The 16,299-nt window shown below is 38.8% G+C and overlaps 1 protein-coding gene across 7 annotated transcripts in view; it reads left to right on the top strand.

Annotated features, from left to right (window-relative positions):
• The window catches only part of SLC36A4 (solute carrier family 36 member 4), a 275,950-nt gene that overhangs the window by 190,427 nt on the left and 69,224 nt on the right, over positions 1–16,299 (top strand). For 3 of the 7 annotated variants that reach the window (XM_054662606.2, XM_024347383.3, XM_016921789.4), the window contains exon 1: positions 10,713–10,908. The exons of 3 other annotated variants lie outside the window; for them this stretch is intronic. In XM_054662606.2, coding sequence (XP_054518581.1) covers positions 10,854–10,908 — 55 coding nt within the window. In that variant the 5' untranslated portion in view covers positions 10,713–10,853. Of the gene's footprint in view, positions 1–10,680; positions 10,909–16,299 lie in introns of those variants that run through there. One more of the 7 variants, XM_522147.8, reaches the window with a different exon arrangement.

Genomic DNA, 16,299 nt, shown 5'->3' with positions numbered 1-16,299 from the left:
GGAAGACATAGGCACGTTCTCCAAATTTTACTGATTAACTTTGGCAGGGAAAGCCCTTCACCACTCAGTCGGTCTATAGATTCTGTGTGAACTGACTGGCAGAGTTGTTGATGGGCTGGCCTGGTGCCTAGGTCAGTGGGTGGGTGGGCTTGGAGCCTGGGTTCATTGGGAGGAGCCTGAATCCACAGAGGCTTCCCTGGCACTGGGGATGGGCCTTGAGCCTGAGTTTGCAGGGGCCAGCCTGTGATTGGGCTAGGCCTGGAGCCTGGGACTCTGGGGGCTGGTTCATGGAGGCAGGGCTGGCACTGGTGTCTGTGGAAAAGTTGGGTGCTCACTTCACTCTACTTCCTCCATGCAGAGGGTTTCTGTCTTCATGCTGTGCTGCTAGGGCTTGTGGGAGAAGGGATGAAGGCAATGTGAAATTATCCTTCCTACGCTCTTCATCTTTTCTTATTTCTGTGCTTTACCCAAGTGCTATAGTTGCCCATCTGGATTTATTGGTTCTTATGAAGGTATTTTTGTGAGTGGACAGTTATTCAAATTGATGTTTCTGGGAAGGGACAAGTCCTGGAAGTTCCACAATCCTGCTGTCATGCTGATAAACCTAAACCTCAACTTTTTCATCTAAAAATGAAGGACTGTTACACCTGCTTATATTACTGTTGTACAGGATAAATTAGGTAAAGCTGAAAAGCACTTAGCATGGGGCCTTACTCAATACAAATTAGATTTTGTTGTTATATTTATTATTGTTAATACTTTTGACAAAATTAATTAGACCATTGTGATATAAGGACTCCCACTTTTATTACCTTTTAGATATGACTAACAGAAGAAAAGAGAAAGAGCAAGAATCTAATTAACAGTACTAATCTGAAGAAACATCACTCTGTTTATTCTACCTTGTTTTTTGCCCCCATTTCTGCCCCACTTCCAAAAGGCAGAAAAATGGAGCCTCCGTGAACAATTTTTCCAGGATAACTTACAATCTGATGGCCCAGTCTTGGGACAGTATTTCCTCAGTGGGGCCCTCCTGAGACTGGCCAGGAAGAAGGGTAAAGGAGAAGAGAGGAGGAGATTTCAGGAAATTCTGCTGCAATTTAAAAGCCCTGAAGAGGGCGGGTGCGATGGCAGATGCATGTAATCCCAGTGCTTTGGGAGGTCGAGGCAGGAGGACAGCTTGAGCGCAGGAGTTCAAAATCAGCCTGTGCAACAATGTGAGATCCCATCTCTACGAAAAATTAAAAAATTAGCCAAATGTGCTGGCACACACCTGCAGTCCCAGCCACCTGGGAGGCTGAGACAGGAAGATCACTTGAGCCCAGGAGGTCAAGGCTGCAGTGAGTCATTTTTGTGCCATTGCACTCCAGCTTGGGTGACAGAGTGAGATCTTGTTTCCAAAAAAAAAAAAAAAATGCCCTGAAGAAATGAGAAAAAGCTAGAGATGATAGATGGATGATAAGGAGAATTCATGGCATCTGAGAAAGAGCCCTCACTTGGCACCTATATACCACTCTATGCAGCATGATTTATTTCCTTTGGTCAGAGGCTGCCCTGGCAAGGGAATGAGCTTTTAGCTTGAGTTCTCAGGGCCCTCCCTGTGACTGAAGTAGGCCTGGTGTCAGGGTTTATAGGGGTCAAAATCAAGAAAACAGCTACTTTAGTAACTGCTGTACTCCTACCTGACAATTATTGGCCTGTATAAATCAGTATCCCCAGAAAAGGTATTGAGAGGGTAATGAAAGCCCATAAGAATCCAAATTTTGAGAACTTTTTGGGATGGGAATGTGATTATCTACTGTCTGAATAAATGTTTCTAGAGACTATGTGATAGAGGAGACAACAGTCATTTAGACCTGGGTTAGAATCTTGGCTTTACTATTGGATTTTGAGCAAATTGCTTCTCTTAATCTAAGTTTCTTAATTTGTAAAATGGAGATAATACTTGAAAATTTTTTGATAAATCAAAGAGATTATGTATGTGAATTTATAAGGATCTTGCTAGGAAACAGATGGCCCACATAAACAAACTGCTAATTAGAGTTGGAACTATTTACAATGGTATGGGCAGGTGCAATAATCTGTGTGTGTCCCTCCTAAATTCATATGTTGAAGTGCTAACCTCTAAAGTGATTGTATTAGGAAACGGGGTCTTTGGGAAGTAATTAGGTCATGAGAGTGGAGCCCTTATGAATGGGATTAGAACTCTTGTAGACGAGACCCCAGAAAGCTCTCTCACCCTCTTTCCACCATGTGAGGATAAAATGAGAAGTTGGCAGTCTATAAGAGGGCCCACCAGAAACCCACCATGCTGGCATTCTAGTCTCAGACTTCCAGCCTACAGAACTATAGTAAATAAATTTCATTTATAAGCCACCCAATCTATGGTACTTTGTTACTACAGAAGTACAGTAAATCAGGCCAGGCACGGTGGCTCACGCCTGTAATCCCACCACTTTGGGAGGCTGAGGTGGGCAGTGAAACTCCGTCTCTACTAAAAATACGAAAAATTAGCCGGGCGTGGTGGCAGGTGCCTGTAGTCCCAGCTACTCGGGAGGCAGGAGAATGGTGTGAACCCGGGAGGCGGAGCTTGCAGTGAGCCGGGACTGCACCACTGCACTCCAGCCTGGGTGAAAAAGCGAGACTGTCTCAAAAAAAATAAAATAAAATAAAATAAAAATTAAAAAAAGCCGGGCACAGTGGCTCACGCCTGTAATCCCAGCACTTTGGGAGGCTGAAGTGGACGGATCACCTGAGGTTGGGAGTTCGAGACTAGCCTGACCAATACAGAGAAACCCCATCTCTACTTAAAATACAAAATTAGCCGGGCATGGTGGTACATGCCTGTAATCCCAGTTATTAGGGAGGCTGAGGCAGGAGAATCGCTTGAACCCAGGAGGCGGAGGTTGCGGTGAGCCGAGATAGCACCATTGCACTCCAGCCTGGGCAACAAGATTGAAACTCCATCTCAAAAAAAAAAAAAAAAAAAAAAAAGAACTATAGTAAATTTCATTTATAAGCCACCCAATCTATGGTACTTTGTTATAACAGCCCAAACTGACTAAGACACCAGGTTTTTAGAAATATCCAGAAGGAAAGATGTAGTATCTTAGGGCAGGCAATGGAGAGGAGGAGCACTCCTCTTTCTAGATCTGGACAGCAACAGGAAGGAGAGGGCTGCCTGACAGAATCTGTGACCTTCAGAGAGGGATGCAGCCAACCTGTAGTGATTCGGTAAGGAGAGCACTAGGGAAATGAGTTTCTAACTTATTTCACCTCTGTCCTATGATCTCCCTCCCGTACCTCTAACGGTCAAACCTAATTGGAAGCCAGAGCTCAAGAAACCTACTGAAGCACTCTATATAGGATAGTTTTCCAGGGCACACAGCAACACAGAAAAGAAAGGAAAGTGAACCTGGAGGTAAAAAATGTAAGATGATTGGAGAAGGTTATAAGGTACTTAATATGTTTCCTGATACAGATAGTACAGTTGACCCTTAATGCATAGGTTAGGGACATCAACCCCTGTGCAGCAAAATTCTGTATTTAAGGCTGGGCATGGTGGCTCACGCCTGTAACCCCAGCACTTTGGGAGGCCGAGGCAGGTGGATCACCTGAGGTCAGGAGTTTAAGACCAGCCTGGCCAACATGGCAAAACCCCGTCTCTACTAAAAATACAAAAATTAGCCAGGGATGGTGGCATGCACCTGTAGTCCCAGCTACTTGGGAGGATAAGGCAGGAGAATTGCTTGAACCTGGGAGGCGGAGGGTGCAGTGAGCCAAGATTGCACCAATGCACTCCAGCTGGCCTGACAGAGAGAGACTCCGTTTCAAAAAAAAAAAAAAAGAAAATCTGTGTTTAACTTTTGACTCCTATCAAACTTAACTACTAATAGCCTACTGTTGACTAGAAGCCTTGATGAGAACATAAAAATACATATGACATATGTTATATGTATTCTTTTTTTTTTTTACTAGAAATGAGAATTTTTATTTTATTTTATTTTATTTCTTTATTATTATACTTTAAGTTTTAGGGTACATGTGCACAATGTGCAGGTTAGTTACATATGTATACATGTGCCATGCTGGTGTGCTGCACCCATTTGTTATATGTATTCTATACTATATGCTTAGAGAAAAGAAAATGTTATTAAGAAAATAATAAAAAGAGAAAACACATCTGCAGTACTATACTGTATTAGTCGATACTATAAGTTTCTGTTGTTTATGAGATGAATCATCTGTCTGAAATGGTGGGCAACTACAGCTGCAGACCTCAATCTATGGTACATATTAAGCAATTTGACTTTTTCTTATAATGTCATGACTTTTGTCTGTTTCTTGGGGGCACTTTCAGCATCACTAGTGGCATTTTGTATGGGTTCCATGGTGTTATTCAAGGTTTATAGTATTGCCTTAAACGTGGTGAAAAACAGGCAAGAACCATGAGAGATCACTTTTTATAGCAATAGGCAATTTACTAGAGAGAGAAATTGCTCACATAGCAATGATTAGCATCACAGAGCATTTTAAGTGGATACTCGCAATTCTTGAGCTCACTGCCAATAGTAACAGGAGGTGGCTATGAAATTATTACGGTATTACCATATGTATTACAAGTAAGTTTAAGAAATTATGATTTAATGCTGCATCTTCATGTATGTTTACATTTCTTGACTGTGAAATGTGCCAGGTACAGTCTGTGTTTGTGCATGTAAATTTTGATTAACTTTTTATAAATCTGTGTATATTTTTATGGTAGTAAATAATAAAATAGGCTAGTATCTACATATATTTTATGCATTAATGACATAACTTTTTCTTAATTTTTCAATATTTCTAGGTTATACAGATCATCTGTGAGTTTTTTCAAATTATCATAAAGCTCCAAAAAATTTTTCAATACATTTATTCAAAAAAATCTGCATGTAAGTGGACCCATGCAGTTCAAACCCACATTGTTCAGAGGTCAACTACAGTCATAATAATTACAATAAAGAAAAGTATACACAGACTAGGTTTCAGATTATAGCTCCACCTTTTGGGGGTGGGCAGTGGATAATTCAAGAGCTTTTCAGAAATGTCCAAAGTTCTATAAATGTAAATTTTATGAACATTTCAGCAATATGTTTTAGATTGTTTATTGTTGAGAGGATTTTTTTCCAATAACATGTGTTATATGCTTAGTTTTCTGTATCATGATTATAAACTTGAATATTGTTGGAAAATTCTGTGAAAAGATAATGTAAATTCTGTTAATTGGTTTTTCAATTTAGATTTCCTTTTTCTCTAGAGTGTCACACTTTTCTAGGGAAACTTTCTTAGGTCAGTTAGTGAAACAACTAGTGTTTCATTCAATATCTAAAAAAACTTCCACATCATCTAAAAAATTTACCCTGTCCCAACCCAAATGAAAAAAAAAACATAATTTATAGTTGGTGATAAATTTTTACATGTAAAAACTTTAAAAGAAAATGTATTAGCAGTTGGGTAAATTAGTATTATTTTAAACCAATTTCTTGTGGGTCAATAGTCTTTAACCAAAAGGTTCTCTCTCATTTTGACCATGAAATTTCAAAGGACTTTTCAGAAAATTCACTTTCTTCATAGTCTTGCCCAGTCATTAAAAATTTAGAATCTAAAACTGCTATGTCCTCTGTCATAGGGATGATTGGCATTAAAGACAAAGAGCTTGAAAACAACTACAGAGCAGGAAAATACATGACTTTAAAAAACAATAAATATTATGGATGACTTTGTTGGATATTTGTCTTAATAAAAATTAGTATTTGGTGGAGACTATGACTTTTTCTTTTTGGAAATTTACATTTATTTTTATTATGCATTAGCTTAAATAATCAAATAAAACATAATACAAAATAAATTTTTGCCTTATAGCTTGCTACAATTTCCTTTTTCAAGAGGCAAATATTTTGAACTCTTTTGGTAATTCCATTTGGTATTTGCCTTCATATTTCTAAATGACATGCTTATAGCACTATTAATTTTTTCAATTTTAGATACTATTTTTTCACAACTATGAAAAGTGAGAATTTAGCTCTTTTACATAATCCTTCATACAGATAATTTCTCCTCACTCCACGCATATCTTCAGAGAGTTATAATACATTCTCCACTATATTCACATTTTTATTATTATGCCTTTGCATGTATTATTCACTGCCAAGGCAAAATGGTATACTATACTTTTGTTTCTTTTATGATTATTATGTTAACTGGAGTTAGTTGCCTTTTTTTTTTTTCATCTGCTTGGCTTTCTTCACATCTGTGGCTAAGTTTTCTCACCCTCCCTACAGCTCTAAATAATGTCTCTTTATCCAATTCTGCATCCTTTTCAGATTATCAATCAGTTTCACTGTTTCTTTTGTCCTTGGGGATAGCTGTTCCTGGTGCCTTCTATCTTCTTGACCCAATTTGGACTGGTAGCTCTCTAGGCCCAGTGCAAAACTGTGATACTGGAACTTCCTTTTGGCATCCTCTTGGGAGTTCCTCTCTCCTTTGCTGAATTCCTGGTTTCCTGAATCCCATGTCTCCTTCTTTCTAAGTTTATTCCTTAATTTTGGTGGAGCATTTCTCCAGTGCTTTCTAAGAAAGGGCACATGGGAAGTACACATTGAGCTTTTATGCATATTAAAATGTATTTATTTTACTGTTTCATTTGATTGATATTTTGGTTAGGTATAGAATTCCAAGTTGGATGTGTTTTCCTTCAGAAGTTGGAATGCTATGCTCCATTTCCCTCTAGCTAGCTTATGATGTTACTACTGAGTAGTCAGATGTGATTCCAATTGAATGTGATTGCCTTCACCCCCATTTTTTTTTAATCTGGGGAAGCTTTTAGAATCTTCCTATTATTCTCAAATGTTCTAAAAACTTTTCAGTGATATATCTTGACTTAGGTCTGTTTGCATTTGTTGTATTGGGCATTCAGTGAATTCTTCAAATCTGGAAACAAATGTTTTTCAATTTTGAGAAATTCTGTTACATTATTACTTTGATTTTTTTCCTTCTCTCTTTAATCTCTTTCTGGATTAAGATATTGGAATTGCTGGATGGATCCTTTCATTTTATTTTTTTCACTTTGCTCTTTTTTTTGGTCCTTTGGCTCTACTTTCTGTTCCCTGATTATTCCTTTTTTTTATGGCAGTCTATTCCTGTCTCATAGATGCAATATCTTTTTTAAAAATCTACTTGAGAATATTGCAGAGGCTTGTTAAGAAGTTAAACTTCTGCTATCTGCATCATTTCTCTTTTCCAGGCACTTAGTTTTCAGTTTTTTTCAATTTGCTAAATCTGTCATAAAGAGTTAAATAAAATCAAGTTATTCTTAATAAAAGTAAGGTTGTCAGGAACAATTACTCCAACAAAGAACCTCTTAAGAGAACCAGTGCTGATCAGCATGTTTCCTAGGTTCATTAACAGAATAGAGAAGTCATTAAGCCAGATATTAATGAGAAGATGGTGAGAAGCTTGTCTCTATTTCCACTGAAAACAGAGAAGGATAAAACAGCCTTAGGATACAAAATGAGTAATATTTTACATAGAGGGGAATCAAATAGAGAGGATACATAGGATTTGGTCTGCTCAGCTGTTCCTTTGGAAAACTGTTTCCTTCTCCACAATGTCATCTACATGGTTGTATCAGGAACTACCACAATATATGACTTTGTCCAACACTCACTTACTTAACTAGTCCAGGGGTGGGAATCTGATCCAAGATGACTCAATCACAGCTCTTCCCTAGGAAATGTTTAAAACTGAAACCGAGAAAAAGAGACCAGTATGTTTCTGATCATTCAAACTCTAAGATAAAAGAATTGAGAGCTTTTAGGAAACATGTTTCCTACCAGGTGAACCTGAGAAGCAGAGGAGTTCTGCAGTGGAAACCTGCACAGACACACAAGCAGATGCACAGAGAAAAGTGATCACTGAAGAGAGTCTCAGAGGCATAAGAATCAGTTGTCCTGAGCCCAGTCTCGTCTCTGTTCTAGCAATCTCAGTGTCCTCATTAAATTCCTCTTGTGGCTTAAGCTAGTTTGAATTGGCCTCTGTATTGCAATTAAAAAAAAAACTATAGCTAATATGCTCACTTTATTTGATGCTTCCTGTGAATCAGGCAATGTGTTAATGCTTTATATATTTTATCTCATTAAATCTTCACAACTTGTAAGGTTGGTGACATTATTTTTCACATAAGAAAACTTTAGAGATCTAACTATTATATAATAGACAACTCTATCTAGATGTTCCACAGGTGTCTAAAACAGAACCATTTCTCCATCTGTAAAAGAGGAAAGGCTAGATTCACTGCTGGAAATGCTCTTCCCTCTACACACACCCAGCCAACTCCTTCTTACCTTGATGTGTCAGCTTAAGTGTCTTCAGATAAGACTATCCCACCTTCTCAATCTAAAGTAGGTTCCCTGGTGGTACCCTGTTATTTTCCTAACCAACAATTGTAATGACATATTTAGTATTTTGTTTTGTTCTGTTCTGTCACATGCTATATACTATGAACTCCATGACAGTAGGGACCATAACAACATTATTTGCCATTCTAGCCCCTGCATCTAGCATACTTCCTGATATATGGAAGGTGCTCCGTAAAATGTGCTTGAATACATTAAAGACTTCTAAATGTTTCCTTTCATATACCTATGAGGCTATATTCAGTAACTTTCAACAACTGTTCATTGAGTGACTGGTATGTGTAAGTCACTGTGCTAGGCCTGTTTGGACAAAGACAAATACAGTTAATTCCTCAACAGGCCTAGCACAGTGCCTTGCACATAATAGTATACAGCATAGTATAAAGCCCAGAAAGAGGAATAATTATAAGTGGAGAAGTGTTGTAACAGAGATACGAACAAAGTGCTGCAGTTGCAAAGAAGGAAGTAGTTAAGATGTGATGCAAGAAGTTAAAGTCAGGAAAAGAAATGAATTTCCAGGGTTCAAATTGTCACATTCTGTATAATGTCTCTATTTTGATACAGCTGTACTTTATATCTGCTTCTAATTTATAAGACCTGGAGTAGAAGTCCTAGTAAATATGTTCTCAAGTAGAGATGCATGAAAAACATATTTCTCTTGAATCTTATGATCATCGTTATCACTTGCTTTATCTCCACATCACTGTAAAGACATTGGGCCTCCTGCCTCAGCCCAAGCCTCTTCAAAAGATTTCAGGCCTATACTACAAGTCAAACTTTTCTTCCTTCCATATTGCCAGATCTGCTTTCCCTGAAGCTGAGATTAGGGGACAATGACTTTTGATCCCTTTTAACACTCAAAGGATAATGTTCTTTTAAGATGCTGTCCCACATGTTCTCATTATAATGAGTGGTTTATGGAAAATTACCTTGGTCCTATAATTTCTGTCTGATGCCTATCTTCTCTCCTGCTGATCTTTAACCAGGTGATCCACCCCAACACAGGTTAGGGAACATTGCTCTAGCTATGTTCCAGAATAGATTTCTTCTTCTTCTTCTTTTTAAAAAAAATCTCCTTTACCCCTTTATTTGTCAGGAACACTTCAAATAAAACCTTCTTTTGGGATTTGCATGTGTATGTATGTGAACAAATTGGGTTCACTTAAAGGAAAAGAAAGGGGGTTGGCAAACTGTCATTATCACTAGTTATCTAGTGAAAGCCTACAGAGGATGCAACAGGAGGAAAGATGTAGATAGTATGTAACTGCGTACCTTTTTAATCTCAGAATTTTAAATATTTAACACCATTGCCATATAGTTACATCAGTGACTGTTAATCAGACCCACTCCCCCCCAAAAAAACCCTTTCCTAAAGCAACCCCACTGAATGAAACGGACACAAATAAAAAGGATTGTCTGGTGTACTGACTTCCAAGAACTATGAAGTGAAAAAAAAAAGAAAGCGATTTTAAAATTAAAATAAATATTTTCCTTTTAAACCAAAAGCTTGCTTCATCCGTTGATTCATCGAATATTCATTGGTACCCATCTGGGAGGCCAGCTTTGCATATTTTTCGAGAGCTCCAGCTCTGAAGGCAGAAGGATTCTACTTCTGCCATGTACAAGCTTCCTGTCCCCAGACACGTTACTTACCTCCGTGCCTTAATCCCTTCATCTTTAACGTTAATGTAAATATTAGAATTATCTCACAGATTGTAGTCAGAATTAAAGATAATGTATGTATGGTGCTTAGGAGTATTTGAAACTACATCAGTACACTTAGTCTTTACCTTAATTTTCTTTCAGCACCACGGTCAACGTCAAATATCTGGAAGGACATTGAAATATCCTGAAAGTGAAATTGTATATGACTTAATTAAATTCTATTTAAGTGTCTCCTGTAACTCTATAGAAACAGGGAGACGAATAACCAGAGTAGTCAGAACCTCAGCATGGGTAGGGGACAAATCCTGTCCTTCTTCGCATTCTCCAAGGTGACTTACAGAACGCTAACGCCTTGCATACGGACAGGCGCCCCAAATTTAAGTTCGCCGTCATCTTTAAAACCCCCAAGGAGCTATGGGCCCGGGTCTCTGCTAGCTCTAAGGTCCCACCCTCGCTGATCTCAGGTTACCCAACCCTCCTCTCGGGTTACCCAACCCGGCCTCGCAGCAGTCCTCGGGTCTTCGGCCCCTCCCGCCCCTCGCCGGCAGTGCCCGCCGAGCCGGGCTGTCCCACTGCGCATGCTCCTCGCCGCGCGGTTGGGGAGCGCCGGGGCAGGGAGGCGGGCACCAGGCGCGGGTCCCTCCGGGCAGGGGAGGTAGGCCAGGGTCTGACGCCGGCCACGCAGCGGCGGGAGAGTGAGCACCCGGGCGGCGGCGTCCTGGAGACCCGCGAGAGATGGAAGCGGCGGCGACGCCGGCGGCTGCCGGGGCGGCGAGGCGCGAGGAGCTAGGTCGGTGTTGTGCGTGGGCAGGGACCCGGGGCTGACGTGGGCGGGGGTCTGTGCGGGGGTCGGGTGCGCCCACACCTCCGGGGGCCCCGCGCTTGGCCACGGCCGGGAGGAGGCGGACCCTGCCCTGCGCCCGTCCGCATCCGGTTTCCACTGGGAAAGACGTGGGGCCGAGTGGGCGGCGGTGTGTGTGTGTGTGTGTGTATGTATGTATGTGTGAAAGCTCTTGAGGTTGTGGGACTAGCACGGGTTCTAATTTAAACCCAGCAAACAAACCTCCCCAGGACATTTGGAATGAGTTGAGGCCTGATTGCTAACTGACCCCGTGGTCAGCATCCGCAAAGGAACCGGTTATCTGACCCCGAGAACTTGGTCAGACGAAGCCCAGGCCTGAATAGGACGTTAAAATATGTGTGTGTGTGTTTGCGCGCGCGCGCGTGTGGGTGAGTGTGTGTGTTGAGTGGGGCGGGGCCCTGTGGGTACACGTCAAAGACGCGAGAGCCTGCGCCGTGACTCACGGTTTTTTTCCCAATGATGCTTTAAGGAAGTTATCATTGTTCTGCTTTTCAAATGCTGCAGCTCCATTCGGAATCTCCAGATGAATCCTCATTTTACTCCTTGTTATCCCAGAGTTTCGAACAGGTCGTGCTGACCAGAATGAACAGGAGATACCTGTAGCTTGCTCACTTGACAAAGTTTGTTTTTTGCTGCTTTCCTCCCATCTTGTTTCTTGGCGACAGGGCGTGTTTGTTTACGGTTTCCCGCTGTCCAAAATAAAAAAGTAAGGATCAGGGTGGTAAAATGATCGCTCTCCCAGTTATATGTACTATACTTGGGAGTATTTTTCATTCGATGCTGATTAAATGTAATTAAAAAATTAAATCTAAATGGAATCTTCAAGAAAACCGTTGAACTTTAAAAAATACCGTATTATAAGTAACTGATAGGTTGTTGTTATTCCTCTAATAGCCTGCAGGGCACTTTGCAATGGAATTGTTTTCAGGCCGTAATAATGGTAGAAACAATAAACTTAACATTTTATTGCGTGCTTACTGTGTGCAAACAGTGTGCTAAGTGATTTACCTATGCATTGTCTTTAATCCTCACAGCAATTGAGATAGGTGCTATCATGATCTCCATGTTATAGATATAGTAATTTTAAGCTTATTAATGGCAGAACCCAAATGTGAACTCAGGTTTCATTCATTAATAACCTGTCTTAGTGAGGATATGGAGAAATGGGTATTCTTATGCATTGCTGGCAGGAAAGGGATAATATATTTATCCTTAAAAATGTACATATCGGCCTGGCGCGGTGGCTCACGCCTGTAATCCCAGCACTTTGGGAGGCCGAGGCGGGCGGATCATCACAAGGTCAGGAGATGGAGACCATCCTGGCTAACACGATGAAACCCCGTCTCTACTAAAAACACAAAAAATTAGCCGGGCGTGGTGGCGGGCGCCTGTAGTCCCAGCTACTCGGGTGGCTGAGGCAGGAGAATGGCGTGAACCCAGGAGGCGGAGCTTGCCGTGAGCCGAGATCATGCCACTGCACTCCAGCCTGGGCAACAGAGCGAGACTCTGTCTCAAAAAAAAAAAAAAAAAAAAAAACTTATCGTTTGACCCAGCAATTCTCCTTCAGAATATTTCCCGAGGAAATAAGTAATGTAACCCATACTTATATCAAGAGGTTTTCATTATAGTATATGGAGAAAAGCTGTTAACTAAAGTACAATGAAAGGAAATTGGTTAAATTGTGGTATAGTTTTACACTGCCTACCATTAAAAGTGATATGGAAAGATGTTCAGCATGTACATTTTCTTTAACTGAAAAGTTTCAAATTATTTCAGTTTTTTAAAGTTTTATATTTTCATTAATTCAACACATATTCATTGAGCTTCCCCTAGGCACTTGAGATACATCGTGAGCAAAACAGATAAAAATTCCTGTTCTTAATGGAGCTTGTATTTAGTAATGGGAAGCAGAGAGTAAGCAGTAAAGACAATAACCAGTTAATTATATAGTATGTTAGGTGAAAAGTGCTATGGAAAACAAGAGCAGGGTAAGGGAAATCAGGAATGAGGGTGGGGGCTAGGCAGTTTACAGTATTTTATAAAATGGTTGGGATGGGCCTTATTGAAAAGGTACAATTTGAGTAAAGACTTGGAAGAGGTAAGGAAATTAGCCAAATGGATATCTGGGGAACGACTACTCCAGGCAGAAAGAATAACTAAAGGAATAGCAAGGAGGCCAAAGTGGCTGAAGCAGAGTGATGGAGGTGGCGATGAGGCCAAATTATGTAGGGTCTTGTAGGTAATGTAAACTGTGACTTTTACCCTGAGGGAAGGGGGGAACAATGCAGGGTTTGAACAGAGGAGTGTCATGATCTGCCTTGTTTTAAAAGGATTGCATTGACTGCCATGTGACGAATAAACTGTAAGGGGGCAAAAGTAAAAGCAGAAGAATATTTCAGTAATTCAGGAAAGATATGGGTGTCCTTCAGAGCAGTATGGTAGTGGCAGTGGAGGTGAATAGACATAGTTAGCCTCTAGATATATTTTGAAAGAACCAGTGTGATTTCCTGACAGAATGGGTGAGGGTTAGAGAGTAAAATGGAGGAGACATGGAAGACTCCAGGGACCTGAGTATCTAGAAGAATGAAATTGTTATTAACTGGGATATTATGGTAGTTTTGTAATATACCTACAGAGTCTTTGATGTTTTTCTCTTAAGTAGGAGAAACTTAATTTCCTTCCCTTCAAGTGGGGGCTGGACTTAGTAACTTGTGTCTAATGAATAGATTATGGTAGAAGTGATGATGTATGACTTCAATACTAGATAATAAAGTGCATTGTGCCTTCCTCCTTGCCTTCTCTTTTTGAATTACTCACTTGAAGGGAAGCCAGCTGTCATGTTGTGAGGAGACTCAAGCAGCCCTAAGGAAAGCTCCATGTTGCACAAAACTGAGGGCTCCGGACAATAGCCATAAATTGTTATACAGCAATAGATAACTAATACAAATGGGTAAAGTTGCAGGAATAGCAGGCTTGCTGGTGAAGACCAGTTCAGTTTGGGGCATGTTAAGTTTGAGATGTCCATTAGATATCAAAGTGCACATGTCAAGTAGGCAATTGGATTTTATGTCTAGCATTAGTGAAAGGTCTGGTCTGGAAATGTAAATTTGGATGTTATCAGCATATAGATAGTATTTAAAGCTAGGAGACAGAATGAGAACATAATGAGAGTTGTTTGTGTGTATGTGTGTGTGCCTGTGAACATGTACTCTAAAATGTTAACAGTAGTAATTTGTGGGTAATGAAGTAATTTTTAATTTCAAAAATGTTTATATATTTTCTGATTTTCTACAATGACCAAGTGTTATTTAATTTAAAAAAAGAATTTCCAAAAATGGGTATTTATGTAAAAAGCACTGGTAGAGATGTTAAGATACAGGTTCTCGTAAGGTATGTAAATAGCTTAAGGTCTGCACTTTATTTCATATCCCATAGGGACCTCTGGAAAGTTTCTTGCTGTGTATATTTCTTCCACCTCAGAAATGAACAAAATAGTAATGGTTCTTATTTTATATCTAGAGAGTACTTTATAGATTCGGGTGACAATATTATGTTATTTTAAAAAATGAAACTATTTCTACTTTCTTTTAGTTTTTCTATTGCCAAAATACAAGTGATTTTTAAATTTTATTATAAAAGTAATGCAAGTTTGCTACAACTACTTTTTTAAAATTTTTTTTATTTTTATTTTTTTTACATTTTCCAGAGAAGGAAAAGCACACTAATGATCCAATTGTCCGTCTATATTCTGGTAAACTTGTTCACATTTTGATATATTTACTTCCCCTTATTTCTACTTAATTTTTAAAAACATGATTGTAATCATATTGCAGATATTCAACTTTTCCCACTTAGCATATGATACACTTTTCCCTGTTTTACTCAGACCTCACAACCATAATTTAATGTCAGTGCAATATTTCATAAAGTAACTGTGCCTTAGTTAATTTAGTAATCTCCTGATTGCTGTACGTTTAGGTTGTTTCCCAATTTTCAACGTCAGTAATGTTTTAATGAACATTCTTGTGCAAAATCCTCTTCTGCATACACTAGCTTGCCAGAAGTAGAATTACTAGGTGAAAGAAATAAACATTTTTAAGACTTTAATACATAGGATATTGCTAAATTAATGTGATTTTAGAACATTTTGTCTACAACTTGAAATTTATATTGGTTTTAGGCTTGAAAATTGAGATTCAAACAATTTTCTTGGCAAATAAGAGAGCATACAAGCACTGCCTAATTTAAGAATGTTCCATTTGTATGCACCATTAATGTATCCCTATCGTGTACTATGTAATACACCTAACATCAGATATATGGTGTATAATAAATGTTGTATAATATTGAATCAAGCTAGTGTTTCTTATTTATATATAATTTCTCCACTCATAAATAGGTAGCACACCTATTCCTTAATAGTGTTTTAGTTTATAAGGCATCATTAATTTTTACAATAATAATCACAGCATTTTCCAGAGCTGCCCAATTTAGTACTTAGCCAAAAATTACAGCAAAACATTGGGCGAAAATAATAGACATTATGTGTAATGTAAATTGGGTTCTATAATCTTTAATTCCTTTGGGGTGTCAGTTTTTATTTCATATATTCTTAACTCTGTTTACCATGTTGAGTTGTTAAGTGTTTATCTCCCTCACTAATCTCTATTTCCTTCTGGCAGATATAACATGTTTTGCCCATCTTTGCATACTCAATCTTACAGCACAGTTTATAGGTCATAAATGCTCAGAAGTATTAATTATTATCAAATTATTTCTAATTTTTGTCAAAGATTGGCATTTAAAAATCCCATAGAGCTTAATATGCTTCTAATATATGGAGGAAGACAAAAAAAGTGTTTATTGATTACTTATTTATGTGCCAGGGTCTAGGCTGTATGCTTCATATACATTATTTCATTCTTCATATTCTATCTATGTAACATATATGTAATGTATATAATAACTTCATATACATTATCATTTGTGATGACATCACAAAACTCCTATGTAATAGAAGTTATTATTTTCATTGTACATATGAGAAAATAGGCCCAGAGGAATCTGGTTAAAATGTAAATCAGATGATATCACTCCAAGACCCAAAACTCTCTAGTGCTGTGCTGTTCAGTGCAATAGCCATTAGTTATATGGTTATTGAGCGCTTGAAACGTGGTGTGTTCAAACTGAAATGTGCTGTAAGTGTAAAATACATGCTGCATTTCAAAGACTTAGTATGAAAAATAGAATCTAAAATATCTTAATTTTTTACTGTTGATTACATGTTGAAATGATATTTTAGATAAGTTAAATAAAATA

This window comes from Pan troglodytes, chromosome 9 (assembly GCF_028858775.2).
Source record: "Pan troglodytes isolate AG18354 chromosome 9, NHGRI_mPanTro3-v2.0_pri, whole genome shotgun sequence".
In the NCBI taxonomy this organism is placed as follows: domain Eukaryota; kingdom Metazoa; phylum Chordata; class Mammalia; order Primates; family Hominidae; genus Pan; species Pan troglodytes.
Note: the sequence above shows the minus strand (reverse complement) of the source record. Positions and strands in the feature narration are given on the sequence as shown.